Here is a 14,106-nt window from a genome sequence, read left to right as displayed (position 1 = left end):
GGACTCTTGTAAGTCTGCTAGTTCTTGTTTAGTTGAGTTTAGCTTGTTTAAATAGCTAAAAGTCAAACCGTCGTAATTACGGTTTGACTTCGAGATTAGTCAATAATGGCTCAGTCTTATCTCGATTTAAAAGCACCATTAGGTAGGTAACCATATGGGTATTAAACCCTTATAGGGGCACTTACTGATTTCAGACATAACTAGGTCAATTGTCGAGTCAAGCGTTGACCGAAAAAGTCAACAGTTTGCAAATTACGATTTTATGCACGATTAGCAATACGTGATGCGTGTAACCTGTTTTTAAACTTAATATAACTTGGTAATAAGTGTACGGACATGTCTAAACTCGTCAGACTCGACAACTCTCAGTTTTAAACCGGTTCGGAACCGAAAGTCACGAAACTATGACTTTTACGTTGACTTCAGTTCTGACCCGAGTTAGATGGAATTAGAAATTCCTTAATGCTTCATTAGGGTTGGGTTACATGATGGTATAAGCCTCTGTACTTGTTTTGTTGATTACCCAATTAATATGCATGTTTCCGTTAATCGCTCATATGTTGACCATTATGCCCTTACCACTTAAAAACGTGATCTATGAAAATGTAAAAGTGTAGAAACCTTAAATACTGATATATAAACTTGTATGCAAGTTTGATATCAGTTTGGACTTGTAGATTAAGAGTTATGCTCATTATCGCAAAACTAATGCTTTATGTTAATAAAACGGCGTAATTAGCGTATAGCCTAGTTAAGCCTACTTTTTGGTATCAAACTTAATACCCACTGATATAATATTTCAGGTAACAGCCGGGGGCGCTCCGTATACGCTGATCTCAGAGGCACCACCTGCTATGATCCCCGCTGGAGCTCTGCGCCTATCTCGATTTCTGCTAGGGGTGTCTGAGAACTTGGTAAATTTCTCAATGGTAATCGCTGATGGTGAAGAAGGTTATAGGCATGCGAACATGCGCTATAACACAGACCAAGAAACATGGACTATGACAGTAGATCCAAATCCAACAGCTGCTAACAATGTCAGTCCAGTGTTTTACACTAGGTTCCAAATCATGCCTAACTAGGGTGGTTGCCATTGACTTTTATTCATTCAGTAGTGTTTGCATCTTCTAGTGTTTTTTACACTAGACAAAATAACTTTGTTCTTATCGTTTGTGAAAACTTGAAAGTACATGGTTGCTTAATATTCTATGTTTACTGATGAGGGTCTGATATGGCCATTTTATAGTTCATTTGTTGGTATATTTTAGTAGGGGAGGTTTTCGAGAACAAGAGATTGGTTCGATAAAGTCGATGGATTTCTTTTGTTAAAAAACAGGTATATGTTTAATGTGTAAAAATTGGGCTCAAAGAAAAGTTGAACCAAAATGACAGTTGCTTTAAAACAGGTTCCTTCAGATATTCTATCTGTAAAAACTATATATATTTGATGATTTACCATCTCAGATATAAAAAATTCTACTAATACTTTGCACCTCCAGAATCAGTTACAAATTACAATACATCTATATAACTATATAAATGAAGGATTTATGACTGAATAAACATAATAGAAACCACATCCAGATATGCCAAGTGAAGAAAACAAACCAAAAGAATGTACTACAGTAAGATCAAACCTTAAGATTTGTGCTAACAGCAAGCAACCATGTGCTTTGAAACAGCCTGTGGCCTGAAAACAGCGTATAAAAATGACCATGTTATATGAGAGAATAAGAAGAAACGGTATGGAATGGAATGGAACGTAATATATTATTTAGCATGAACGTAATGTCAGATTTCAGGGAACATGCTTTTTAGATGCAAAATCATGAAAATGAAAGTCGGTATAAATATGTTCACACAAGCAAGAAGCTAGTTATTTATTTTCACACCGGAGTCTCACAACTAAGTAACTAACCAATAAAAGTGTAGGTAGTTCCTTTAATGTTCAACTTTGCTCACTAAGACACCCACGAATGAAGAGAAATATAACCGCTCTTTTCACCTTTTCTATCCCTAATGTTCATATACGCTGCTTCATCATAGTGGGGTTGTATACACCTCTCTAAAAGGGATCACATTCTGTAATGCACGGAATATGACGGTCAACATAGAAGATCCCAATTCTTACTTGTGAGTTGGGTTTTAAAAAGCGCGCCTAGGCGCAAGCTTTGGCGCCTTAGGTAGCCCGAGGCGCGCTTTTTACAAAAGCCCCAAAAAGAAGCGCTTTTTTTTTTTGGTATCGTCCTCTTTACCCCCATAAAATAAAAAAGCACACAATATGTATGTATACTTACAAGCGAAGCTGCCGTCCTCCTGCTAATTTACTAGCCTCTGGATCTGCAAGTTCCCAATTTCTTTTAATAATAAGCATTTTTTATTCAATTAAGCCCACGAATATAAGAGATTTGGTTAATATCTGATAAAAATGTTGAGTTACGAAAGCTAACCTGTTTGAAGAGCAGTGTGCACGAACAATGGGCCAAGAAAGCTTCCACCAATAGCAATTACATTTGGTCAATGCTTTCCAAGTACATACAAGAAAATTAAGACCTGAATCAGCTATTATCCTAAACAATTTCAAAAAAAACAAGCCACTCCATGAGTGTTACACCTTAATAAATTAAAAATCATAGCTTTACTTACATGCTCCCCATTTATTACCTGGAGGTTGTGTATTCGCATTCTGACGAAAGAAAGTGTCGAAAAACAGGTGGCGGTGGGTGGAGGATCAGGCCTTCGTGTCCAAAATCATAATACAATTTAATATTAGTTTCATGTTTTACATAACCCGGATCCGGGTCGTTAATCTTATATATGAAATGGTAAATAACATTTTTATGATGTACAGATACTTCAATTAATTTCATATATAACCTTATAAACTTGAAAATTTTCATATATACCTAATAAAAACTAAAAATATCATATCTGCCCTTACAAAACTAAACATATCATATATACCCAATTTATTAAAAACAATCTAATAAACTAGTTTTATACCCGTCCGGTGGACGGGTAGTTTAATGTCATAATGACTAACTACTTTTTTATAGATTAAAAAAATTAAATGTTTAAAATAAAAAAAAAAGACAATATGTGTGGAATGTGCATCAGAAGGGTTCATACCCATAAGAGTAGGTTGAAGCTCTTGTCTAAGCCACTTATTGTTCATGCATCTGCACATTTATTGTAGTCTCTCCTTATGTTAGCAACAACGAAACACGGTGTATTTCAAGATGTTTATTCTTGTGACATTGCCCTCCACCTTCCAGGGCCCGATTCACAGTCAGTCCCAAGAAGAACCTTTGTAGCCTCCACCAAATCAATTTCGACCCGTATAGAACTGCCAACAAAAACTTTTCCATTACAAATGCGTAATACTGCCACATAGCAGGCCTCTCTAAACTTGGACACAGTCACGCATATCAATTGGTCTAGAGAATACTAACGAATTGGTGGCCCGATAGGTTCCAAGAACTGGCCCAAACTATTCTTTTGTGAGTCTCTTGCCTGGTTAAAAGCTGGTAAGTGGTAATCATGTTTGGGGCAAAGGACATGTGCCTTTAACTTAGAGCATTCACAATGGAGTTCTTATATTTATGTGAGTGGGATAATTATATTATAAGGAAAGAAGTTCTTACTGCCATTTTCTAGGTACCTATATAAGTTAATAATAGCAAAGTGTGTAATAACTCGACCCTAAATAAGTAGATAATCGATATCAAGATAATTTCATCCAAACACTATAAAGTGATTATTACAAACTAACAGTCTGTTTAATAACACACATCCAAACACCCCTCCCTAATCATGTGGTCCAAACATGTCTTATAGTAAAGATGCAAATTATCACCATCATGCAAGGACAATAAAAAAAGATAAAAGAAAAAACCTGATCCTTGAATCCTCTTGGAAGAATTTCATCAGCTTCATCCAACACAAACATCTAGATGTAATCAGCACGTAGCGACTGCCTCCTAAGCATGTCAAAAACACGCCCATGTGTACCAACAACAACGTGGACCCCAGTTGAGAGGATGCATTGGTCCTCACGGACACAAGTCCCACCCACACAAGCATGAACCTTCACATCAAGAGGGTCACCAAGAGCCCGCATAACTTTCTCAATTTGTTGTGCAAGCTCACGAGTTGGAGCCAAAACCAAAGCTTAAGATTCGGCTACATTGTAGTCAAGTTGATGAAGAATACCAAAACAAACTTATTATCATTAGAAACCGCATATATTAAAGTGGTCAAATAGTATAAAAATAATGTAGCATTAATGAAAAGTTCCATTAAGAACATACTTGCACCAGAAGACTCACACCTGATAAACTATAAACCTTTTAATTCACATATATGCGCATATAACATATGACACTCGAAAGTGAAACCGACATGTGCTCCAGTGAGCAGCTCTTAAAAATCTTGAAACTCCGATATATTACAAACTTATCATATTGTTTAAAAAATAATTTAATTATTTTTTATAAAAAGACCGAAAAAATTCATTCATGAAAATACAGTTTTAGACTTAGACCAGTTTTGGCCCATTTGATATAGCTTTAATAATATCCATACTCCAAATCAATGTTCATTAAAAATTACTGTAAATACAATCCAAATCATCAATATTCATTAACCATAGTCAAATTAGGTTGACCTTGAAGTAATTAGACAAAACAATGAAGCAAGATAAAAAATTATAGATATGCAAACCTGATACTGAAGCTTCTAATTATCAAATCAGCAAGGAAGCACTTTATTGATTTTATCATCTCAAAAGTAGAATACCTTAAACAGAAAGTATTGTATGTATACTTCAATAATTAAGGAAAAATAAAATGAAGAACAAAAAAATCCAAATTTAACCTTTAGGTTAAGTTTCAGTACTACGACCACCACCTACATCAAAATCAATATTAACATAAAATAACATTTGTTAACTTGAAAGTGATAAGAGAATTCTTCTGATTGCTATCTTCTTTCGATACAATTTCGGAGATTTTGAACGGAGAGGAGGATAGTAATACTTCGTCTCTGGTTCTTGTAGTGTCGATGGTTGCTTCATGTCCTGGTATTTTGGGCATTCCCGATGTTCAACAGTCTCTCCATGGCTTGGTTGAACGGCGGTGCTAACTTCCGTTTTTTCCTCATTCCCGTCGTCAGTATCCCCTTTGAAGCAAAAGCCAATGAAGAACGGCGGCAGAGACCGTACCCTACGGTTACAGTGAGAGTTCAGAGTAATGGGAGGGAAGGATCGGGAAAATGGGTGATGCATCGATTGATCGGGAATTTATAGGGATGATTTTAGGCGCCCTAGGTTAGAGAGCGCTGCGAACTGCCTGTTCAAAATGAAAAACTGTCAAAAGAAACTGCAGTGCCAAAGGTCAAAGAAGAAACCGAAAAATAACCTCTGCTTCTAGAAGGTTTCATCTATTTTAAATGGCTGAGATTTAATCTCAGCCTCATCTAACGGCTGCGATTAATTATAGGAGGGGGTTGACTTTAATGGTGACATTAGAATATATAATAATCTTTTACACTTACTTTTTTAACTTCTATGTTTTCATATATGCTCATCCTTTAACTTCATATTTTTATAAAACACATTTTAAGCTTAATTTTATTTTTACCCTTTTTTGTTTTTATTTTTTTCTCATAAACAATAGTATTCTCCATATACATATATATAGTATTTAAGCTAAATAAATTAAGCTAGAAAAGAATAAATATAATATTTGAAGTTAAAGGTCATATATGAGATTTCAAAGTTATAGAAAAATAAAGGTAAAATTGTCTTTTGTTAAACTGTTTTTAATGAATTGGGTATATATGATATTTCAACTATTTTGTAAGGGTATATATGATATTTACAATTTTATAAGGATATATATATAATATATATATTATATATATATATATATTATATATATATATATATATGATATTTTGCAAGTTTGTAAGGATATATAATTTGTTTGATTAAATTAACTGAATCAAAAGTCTCTTGGGACCTTTTACATTTGGTTCAACTTATCCACGAACATTATCGTGTGGATTAAAAAAAAAGGTGAATGCTTTTGGCATGGTCGGCCCCGGGGGTGGGCGGGGATGACCACCGGCCAGGGCTCGATATCTTGAGAGGCACATTATTTTATGAAAAAAAAAACCTCTGATATGTGTATGTAAAATATTTTTTTAATATGGTATACCCATACAAACACCAACATAGGCCCAGTTACAAAGCTATTCTTATGGTTTAGATTAGTTATTAGCCCATTGACATTTGGTTTAGACCTTTAGTGAGCACAATACCCAATTTCGTTAATGGCCTAAGGACACGTTTTTCGAGCTCGAACAGGGTACACGAATTTTTAGGGCCGGACTTGACTTTTGGGGTCTATAGTGAAATACTGAAATATATACAAGGAAAAGGTGGGAATTGCATTGTTTTAGACAATGGTGTAGGATAATTAAAAGCCTGTGAGCTTCTTTTAAAAAAAACTATTGTGTTGTACGTGTTTTATAGCAACTTCATTCAATTTCGTGGATACTGCGCCACGCATGAATGCGATGTTATTAGATTAGTTGGTTACCTTGAGTTAAAATAGATATCCATATAATACTATTTAATGAGTTGGGTTGATTTAACAACTACTATTGGGGCAAAATAGGCAAATACTGTAAACATCAAATACATCAAATGTATGATTACATATTTTTAATGAGAAGTTCCTTGACTAAATTTGGAAAACAATAAAGTTTCTAAATTTGTTAAGACATAATGCGTTAAACTATAAAATCAACTAGTGGCTAACTATTAACTCATAGTCAATTTGTTCCTTAGTTTTCCTTGTATATTGGTAGTTTGGCACTATACGGTTTGTCTTGTGTAATTTGATAATGTTGTTTGTTTATAGACTTCTATTAAAAAAAAAAAAAGATATAAAACCATCAAAATATGTAATTATAACAAATACGAGTCACAAGCTTATTCAAGTCGATTACATCGTCTTCCTCTAGCTTGGATCTGAGATTATGATCTAAGCTCATATCCCTACAAGCTCAACCCGAAGTTAGTAATCTCCCATCTCAACTCTCTTGTTAAACACACTTGATGCATATAAAATAAACTGACCACAACTATCACTACCTATAGTTAACAAGTATTTCAAAAATAGAAGATGGAATATTATACTATACATACATATACCATAGAGGGGAATGGGGAGTAGTGTCAAGCATCTCTCTGTCTGGCACTTCTCTATTGGTCTAGCCAAATTACGATGTTGTCTCATTTAAATTTACACTTTTGTCATTGGTTTTATGTTTTCCCTCCTAGCCAAATTATGATTTTGCCCTCTTTCAAATTTACAATTTTGCCATCGTTTTTGTTTTCGTTTTTTCCCCTATCAAATTACGATTTTACCCCCATTGTAAAATTACAGTCATGCCATTATTTTAGTTCTTTTTTTTTTCTCACAAAACTATGGTAGTTTTTTTGTTTTAATTGGTTTACTCGGTATAAGATTATGAACAAACTTAAAGCAGCTCAAAAAAAGACGCAAGAAATGAGAGGCACAGTCTTAGCTAACCAGACACATCATCAAGTTGCCGCTAGATCTTCTTCACACAAGGCAATCTCGATCAGGGCGCCACAGATAGGTTTATTAAGTGGTTGTTTTACGTGCCATGCATTTTAACTTCTTGTCTCTTAAGCAGTTATTTTTAGGTAAAAAAAAACATACGGGATCACTCGGTTTAAGTTATATAGATGTTATAGAAAATTTCTACTGCTCAATTGACCTTGTAGCCTATGTGTTCATTCCGTCGCTGTTACTGTGTGTGATGGTAGGAGGTGCGGTTTATTCTGATTGGGGAAGTAGAGGCGGATTTCGTAAGTGAATTGCTATTTCTTATAAAAAAAAAAGAGTAAATTGCCATTTTGGTCCTTGAGGTTTGGCTAGTTTTGCCACTTTAGTTCAAATTTCAAACATTTTACATCTAGGGCCCTGTGGTTTCGTTTATGTTGTCATTTTGGTCCAAATTTCTAATTTGACCAGATTCCCCAACGTAAACCTTGGTATTTTGTTTTTAACCTCAGGGGTATTTTAGTCATTTTAGATTTATTATAACTCAATTATATATATATATAAAATACCTTAAAACAATTATATATATACACACACATACAGACAACTACCACCACTCTGCTCTCTCTCTCTTGAACTACCACCACCACACCACCACCACCCCCACCACCGCATCATCCCCACCACCACCATCCCACTGCCGCGAACACCACAGTTTGTGATGCAACTTATATCCTAAGCACTTCGATACATGTACGGGAAGGGACATCTAAAAAATAAAATTATAAATAGCATCACCTTAACTTTCGAACAACTATCCCACATCATCCCCTCACATACATATGCAACCCTTGTTTCCTCCATGATCTTAGAATTGCTCTGAAAATTGTCCACAAAATCAGCCCATACATGATTCGTTATGAAGCGTGAACACACACATCTGTAAAAAGGTTAAAAAGCTCACACTTTTTATGCTAACCAATATTGGCTGCATTGCTCATAAGGGTCTCACGGATTTTTTTCGGTAAACATCCATGTTCATTTACGTTTGTGACTTATTCGGCAGGAAGTTCGTTTATGTCGTTTAAACGAACGAACATGAACACACATTTTGTTCGTTCACTTATGTTCGTTTATTTATGTTTGTTCCAATATAAATATATAAGTAGTTACATTTATATAAATAATTGTTAGCAATGGTTGAGGATTATAAACAATACAGTGTAACTTTACTTATCATAACTGTAAGTAGCATTTTACAAAAAATATGGTGAAAGAGACTAAAGCATATCAAATCTCTTAATTATATAGAACGAAAAGTCAAAGGACAAAGTTTGATTGTTACCAGCAGCGGCGGCATTTCTTGCAGCATTCAAATCTTCTTCAGTGAGGTTAGAGCATGATCCTAGTGATTCATTATAAGTTGTTGTTAGTACGATCAACAGAAAGGAAGATGATGATGCATGCATGCATTTAAGCAAGACATTTTAACAACTAATATGCTAAATTACAGGAGTGTTACTTGATGGAAATGCTGCAAGGAATGGGTATGGATGCGCCAAGGTGTACGTTGCCCTTGATCTAAAGAGAGGATCGCTAGGGTAAACATTTCCGCCTTTCAATTCAGCTTTTCTGCCTATTAATTAATCCAAACATCTTGATCATATACGTGCGTGCGTGTGTGTGTGTCAGATAGCTGTGAGTAGAGTAAGAATCCGTACGGCAAAACATCTCATAAGTGACAGCAAAAGGAGAATCATCATCTTGGTCCAGTCTCCTTGGCGGCAATGGTGGTGGCTTAGGAAGAATATTTCAAATAAGTTTTAACAACCCAAACGAGTGTTAGCAGATGCGGCAGGAGCTGACGACGAATCGGCTTCAGTGTAATTAATTTTTGGATATAGATATGTAGCTTAACTAAAATATGAGGGGTGGTTGTTGTGGCTTTTGACCTAGACTTGGATTTTATGTAAATTTATGCAGGGTTCACTTCACTATACAAAGATACTAATTCAAATAGAGTGGTTCATACAACAACAAGAGAAGTGTTTGGGTGCTAATTGTTAATCAAAATGAGTATTTAGGACAAGGTTTGTTAATCAATCAAAAAAATAGCAGCCTAACTGATAAAAGATAGTTCAAATAAACTTCCATAAATGTGTTTTAAGCTAAGAAAGCACAATACATAATTGGTTGATTAGACATGCTCACAAACATTTGAATAATAATAAAGTAAAGTAAAGTTGTCATGTAGTCGATGAAATTGGTGATTGGGTTTGCTGGTGCTCGAAAGAAGCACACTACTCATCAAATCTGGATTTAGGAAGAATGCCTGTGAGAACTAGGTGACCTCCGACCATGTGATACATGCCATATGGTAAGTCGATCACTTCTTCCTCTTCCTCGTCCACCTCTGGTTCAGGGTCATCGTATGGAAGCTGCTTAAAAGGCACCCATGTCCAGCCTGTTTCCACACTGGGGTTAAAGGGCATCCTCCCTGTTCATTAGTTATAAATAAAGGAATTACTAGTTAGTTAGTTAGTTAGTTGGTATTTATTAACAAAAAATATTATAAGTTTGTTAAACGACTAATGAAATAAACATAGAATATTTATTATTAGTTTGTTAAGCTAATGAGAAAGATACATCATACGAACCTGCTGTTACAGGCTTTGGTGGATCCAAAGAGAGGCGTTTAGCTTTCACTTCAGTTTTGGTACCTAATCATTCATTTAAAAAAAATGTGGAGTTAGTATTAATCAACAATAATAAAAACTATAATAATATCATAGCATTTTGCAAAAGAAAAGGTAAAGATTGCACAATATAATAATAATAATAAAAATAACCCAATGGAGTGGTTGTTACCAGAAGCAGAAGCAGAAGCAGTTGCTGCTGCTGCTGCTGCTGCAGAGTTTGGAAGATCCTCCTCGTCGTCGCGAGGGCGCTTGAGAACGGAGCTTCCTTCTTTAACTTGAGCTTTTCTACCTATCAATTAATTTACAAGATAAGATTGCGTGTTTCACCAGTATTATCTTCAAACAAAACCGCTAAAGAGTCTGCCTGCTGCTGCTGCTGCAGGGTTCACTATAATAAAAATAGATTGGTTCATACAACAACAAGAGAAGTACGTGTTAGGTAGTCTTCTGTTGTGAATCACAACTTAACAAATAATAATAATAATAATACAATAAACGTAGAATTAAGATGGAAATACAATAAGAAATTGCAAGTAACAACAACAACAACAATTGGTAGTACAGAAAGGGGTGGGAATCTTAATTCATCATGCCCTATTCTCTTCCATGCTCTTGCTTCAAAATATAAACACTAAGCCAAAAGTAATTTATCAATTCAAAACGGATTTATTGAACGCATAAAATACAGTCTATACAAATTCAATTGTACTATACACACAGAAAGAAACGGCAACTGAATTCAATTGGCAAGAACCACGTAAAATAAGAAATCGTTGGACATAGTTACGTACCTTCGTCTTCCATCTCTGATGATGAGAGACAAATTTCGATTTTAGGGTTTCGAGATGTTTAGGGATTTTGGGGATAGATGATAATAATTATATAATATTCCCTTTGGCGATCTTTTTACACTTTGCCCCCTCTATCAATTCCGCACTTTTTTCGGTCGAAACAAACAAGCACTTGACGGAGGAGAGGCCTGCCGTTAAGAAACTAAACCCATGTAATTTGAGTTATTTGACATGCTTGCCCTTTCATTTAGTGGCGCCATTTAACGTGGATAACGGATGGGGTTAACTTTTTGGATACTTGCCCTCTCATTTAGTGGCGCCATTTAACGTGGATAACGGATGGGGTTAACTTTTGGATGAAAATCACAGCTTACTAAAACATTTTCTTTTTTTTTTTAGTAAACTGTCATTTTGGTCCATGAGGTTTGATTACTTTTACCGCTTTAGTCTGCAGCTCCCAGACTCTCTCTTTTCACTTTTCCTTTCAACCTAAATTCTGACAATACGGTTGTCTTTGCATACCGACGATACATAATCAGTAACCTTTTACAGAATGTCGTTTATATAAGGTGGGCGGTGGTGGGTCTTGATTTTGGGGATGCTGGTGGCGGTGGTGGGTTTTGATTAAGTGAAAAATGGTGGGGGTGAACAACGGTGATACTGGTGGTGAACGGTAGTGATACTGGTGGTGAACAGCAGTGATGGTGGGTTTTGATTAGGTGAACAATGAGGATGGTGGTGGCGTTTGGAAAGAGGGTTTTTGAATTAAAGTGTTTAAGGTGGGGATTTGAATATGGACATGCCAATTGTTAAAGAGGAAGTTATGGTGGCCGGAAAAGGTTGTCGCCGAGTGGCAGTGAACGATGTTGGGTCCAACAAAGGAGACGAGACGATGGCGAAAATGGTGGGGTGGTGGTTGATGGCGGAGACGAGCTGGGTGGTTGTTGGCGGTGGTGGTTGCCGGAGACCAGCTACAGTGGTGTGTGTATATGTTTGATAATGTTTGAATACGTGATTGTGTATCAGTGTATATTTGCCCCTGAGGAAAAGGACAAAAAACCATGATTTAATTTGAGAAGAGTAAACTCCCATTTTGGTCCCTGAGGTTTGGTCACTTTTGCCACTTTAGTCCAAAACTCAAACCTTTTGCATTTGGGTCCCTGTGGTTTCAGTTTTATTGCCATTTTGGTTCAAAAGTGAAGTCAGGTCATATTTGTGTTATAAAATCATGTTATATTGTCCTTTTCCTTAGAGGCAAAATGATCATTATATAGAAAATTTATATAATATATTTTTCTTTCTCTCCCATCTCAAACTCTGCACTCTTTCTCTAAACACCCATCTGTCTCTCTCTCTCTCTTCTCTCTTTCTATCACAGGGTCAATGGTGGAGACGGTGGTGGATAATGGTAGAGACGATGGCGATGGTGGATGTTAATGGTGGAAATGATGGCGATGATGGATGTTATGTTGGAGACGATGGCGGTGGTGGATGTTAATGACGATTACTTATTTCGATCGATTACTTTCATGAATAATGACTTACATGCGTTAAATCATCATAAACAACATCACCAAATCGGCCGATCTGCCTCACAACAACAACAATCGGTCCGATGTCGGCAGCTAGTCGACCGTTCTTATGAACCATTCTCAAGCTCCGATCTGCTTCACAAGAACAATAAATCCGATTCAGGTTCCGATCTGCTTCACAATCATCAGAATGTTTCATATTTCATCCCCATCCTTCATCTTTTATATCAGGTTCAGTTTTGATGTTTGATAAAGACGCTGGATTTGGGGGTGTTGATGTGGAAGTGTGAAGGTCGTGATGGTGGTTTGGTCATGATGGCAGGGACGTCGGCGGTGGTGGCGGCAGCGTCGGAGCAAGTGCCGGAGTGGAGGTGTGAAGGTGGTGATGGGTTGTTTTCGTGTAGATCAGAAGGGGAAAGAGAGAAAAAAAGGAAAAATGGGGGGGGCAGGTAGGCAAAATGACCATTTTGCCCTTCATTAAACTGAGGAAAAGGACAAAAAAATCAGATTTTTTTTAGAAATCTGAGCTGACTTTGATTTTGGACCAAAATGACAACAAAATTGAAACCACATGGACCCAAATGCAACAGGTTTCAAATTTGGACTAATGTGGCAAAACTTCCAAAATGGCAGTTTACTCATTTGAGAAATATGAGCTGATTTCATTTTTGAACCATAATAGCAAAAAAAAAAAAAACCACAAGGACCAGATGCAAAAGGTTTTAAATTTGGACTAAAATGAAATTGAACAAAAGAAAGAGACGCATGAGTTTTCACCAAGGGTATTCTAGTCCTTCCAACTCAATAATTTTTCTCTCCTCCAATTCACCCTCGTTTTTAAGACATTAATAACTCTTTCGTATGACATTATTTTTTATAAAAATGAGTTTTTTATACTATTGATATACCTTGGAAAATAAATTAGAAACCCAAAAACGTAAAATGCAACTGGCTAAAAACTAGACTTTGACCTGCTTTAAAAACCATTTTAACCCATTCTTTGGCTAATTTTTTAGCTTGTTTGGATAAAGCACAAACTATATTGACCCTTTAACAAGCAAATAGATAGAAATTGCAATTCTAGTTTTGTAAAACACATGTTCGTTCTTCGACTTTGATGAACATACTAAGGTTTCTAGTAAACTATATTTTGATGAACTTTTTTTTATCAAAGCTAAGTTCATTGCATGGTTACAAATCTTATTTAGTAAATCCATGAAAACACAAAAAAAAATAAGTTTTTTCTAAAACGCAATGAACCAAGAAACACAAAGAATGTTTTTTTTTTTTTTTCTAAAACGCAATGAACAAAAAACAAAAAATGTGTTTTTTTTTTCTAAAATGCAATGGACCAAAACACACAAAAACAATGTGTTTTTTACTAAAACGCAATGGACAACAAACAAAATAATGTGTGTTATTTCAAAAACAAAATGGACAAAAGACACAAAAATATGTGTTTTTCCTAAAACGCAATGAAAAAAAA

At 35.6% G+C, this 14,106-nt stretch overlaps 1 protein-coding gene and 1 long non-coding RNA gene across 6 annotated transcripts; both read right to left on the bottom strand.

The window, feature by feature from the left end:
* Positions 1 to 1,467: 1,467 nt before the first annotated feature.
* On the bottom strand, positions 1,468 to 4,896 carry LOC118482219. Of its 5 annotated transcripts, XR_004867752.1 has the most exons (9): positions 4,876 to 4,896; positions 4,723 to 4,797; positions 3,896 to 4,182; positions 3,130 to 3,346; positions 2,665 to 2,737; positions 2,451 to 2,570; positions 2,298 to 2,340; positions 1,919 to 2,082; positions 1,468 to 1,690 (listed from the first exon to the last, which is right to left on the bottom strand). It is a non-coding gene; the product is annotated as an uncharacterized LOC118482219 (long non-coding RNA). The 5 variants fall into 5 exon arrangements; XR_004867754.1 differs by lacking the exon at positions 4,876 to 4,896 and having other exon boundaries at positions 2,451 to 2,523; positions 2,647 to 2,737; positions 4,723 to 4,849; XR_004867751.1 differs by lacking the exon at positions 4,876 to 4,896 and having other exon boundaries at positions 4,723 to 4,849.
* Positions 4,897 to 9,802: 4,906 nt separating this feature from the next.
* On the bottom strand, positions 9,803 to 11,303 carry LOC118482218. Its single transcript, XM_035977826.1, has 4 exons — positions 11,089 to 11,303; positions 10,467 to 10,586; positions 10,256 to 10,318; positions 9,803 to 10,095 (listed from the first exon to the last, which is right to left on the bottom strand). Exons 1-4 carry the CDS (start codon positions 11,099 to 11,101, stop codon positions 9,899 to 9,901), a joined length of 393 nt encoding a protein of 130 aa, XP_035833719.1. The 5' UTR covers positions 11,102 to 11,303; the 3' UTR covers positions 9,803 to 9,898.
* Positions 11,304 to 14,106: the final 2,803 nt, after the last annotated feature.

The sequence above is a fragment of the Helianthus annuus genome, chromosome 9, assembly GCF_002127325.2.
Source record: "Helianthus annuus cultivar XRQ/B chromosome 9, HanXRQr2.0-SUNRISE, whole genome shotgun sequence".
NCBI lineage: Eukaryota > Viridiplantae > Streptophyta > Magnoliopsida > Asterales > Asteraceae > Helianthus > Helianthus annuus.
This window is presented reverse-complemented; position numbering and strand designations above follow the sequence as displayed.